The sequence below is a fragment of the Apaloderma vittatum genome, unplaced genomic scaffold, assembly GCF_000703405.1.
Source record: "Apaloderma vittatum isolate BGI_N311 unplaced genomic scaffold, ASM70340v1 scaffold31140, whole genome shotgun sequence".
Lineage (NCBI taxonomy): Eukaryota > Metazoa > Chordata > Aves > Trogoniformes > Trogonidae > Apaloderma > Apaloderma vittatum.
The window spans coordinates 3,827-5,411 of NW_009694462.1; the positions used below are offsets into that span (position 1 = coordinate 3,827).

Consider the following 1,585-nt stretch of genomic DNA (forward strand, 5'->3'; position numbering starts at 1 on the left):
CCACCGCCCCGGGAGAGGGACAGCCCCGGTGCTTCGGGGCAGCAAGACAGGACCCTGGTTTGCACGAGTGTGAAGAAAAGCTTTATTTCACTTCTGAGCACGGCACAGCGCTTAGAGCAAGGCGGGGGGAAGCAGGGGCATGATAAAAAGAGAGGGTGCATCCCGTGATCTGCCACAGCCAGGGCACGCAGGCCGGAATCTCTTGCTTTGCTACGTGAGGTTTGCGGCCAACCCCGCAGCAGCCTCAGTGGGCAGCCTGGGTGATCTGCTCGCGGGAGGAGATCACCTTCCCGTCCTGCACCTCCTCAAAGATTGTGCGGATTTGGCGGGTGGTTACAGGTCCTGCAATGGAGAAGGAAGGAACCGTTATTCCCAGGGAAGGAAGGGGAAAGTGTCTGATAAATTTTCATGGGTAGATTTATTAGAAACAGCCGCCTCAGAAACCCCATATAGCCACCACAGCCCTGCCCCTACATACTTCATTACGTAGTTTCAGGCCGCATAGATAATCTTCTGAAACGTTTTGTATATCATGAATGGCTTATGCCAGTTCCCATTTCGAAAATATAATAAAATAGTAATTTTAGTAAATTAGTGGGAAGAGCCTGTACTGAGAAAGTGGCTGAGGATAAGACAGAGCTCCGTGTGATCAGTGCTTCAGCCAAGCCATGTTCTTACCTTCTTTCACAGGCTGCGAGATGTAGTGGGAAGACATGCTAGAGAAGGAGAATGGAGGAAGAATGGTCAGAAACAGAAAAAAAGTGAGTAGTCTCTAAGACAAACTTATTATTTAAAACCCCGGCTTTCCTCCTTACACCAGTGTGTGATTAAAATGCCTTCTGGAAACTGCTCAGTGTGAGCACTGAAAGGGAGGAACTGGCACGAGTGTATGTGGTCGGCAGGGATTCAGGCGTCACGCAGCACAAGCCCGGGGGCAGCGGCGGTGCGGCTGCTTCCCAGGGTCACACCAACCCCGCAGGGGCAGGAAGGGCAGCCCAGCGGTGCTGCAGCTCTGGGATAACCCCTGGGCTGTTCTGGACGAGTAGGATGGAAAAGGGAGACCCAGTTCACAAGGTACTCCAGGGAACAGAGGTTGTTCATTCTATATTTCCTTCGCTATTGCCCATCTCCTCCCGCTGTGCCCCGCCAGGCACAGCCCCTCTACGTACTGGGCGTCCTCGCCCTCCAGGAGCCGGCGGTACGTGGCGATCTCCTGCTCCAGGCGGGTTTTGACGTCCAGCAGGACCCTGTACTCGTGGTTCTGGCGCTCCATGTCGCAGCGCAGCTCGGCCAGCTGCTCCTCCACGCTGGTGATCAGGACCTGGAGCTGGGCCAGCTGGGTGCCGTAGCGGGCTTCTGTGTCGGCCAAGGTGCCCTCGAGCGCCGCTTTCTGTGGGCAGAGGAGAGGGCTGCACTCAGGGCACAAGGGCCGGGGGCTCCTCCCTGCCCCGCAGCCCCCGGGGAGCCGGCCCCTCGTACCGTGCTGAGCTGGGACTGCAGGTCGATCTCCAGGCTCTGGATGGTGCGTCGCAGCTCCGTGATCTCCGTCTTGCCGCTCTGGAGCTGCTCCGTGTTGATGGCCACC

At 57.0% G+C, this 1,585-nt stretch overlaps 1 protein-coding gene across 1 annotated transcript; it reads right to left on the minus strand.

Annotated features, from left to right (window-relative positions):
* Positions 1–244: 244 nt before the first annotated feature.
* Positions 245–1,581, minus strand: LOC104272662 (keratin, type I cytoskeletal 14-like; the record flags this gene model as incomplete). The annotated part of the gene is made up of 4 exons (XM_009867721.1): positions 245–342; positions 679–716; positions 1,170–1,390; positions 1,480–1,581. Coding segments are annotated over 4 exons (459 nt in total), but the record flags the coding sequence as incomplete, so codon positions are not given.
* Positions 1,582–1,585: the final 4 nt, after the last annotated feature.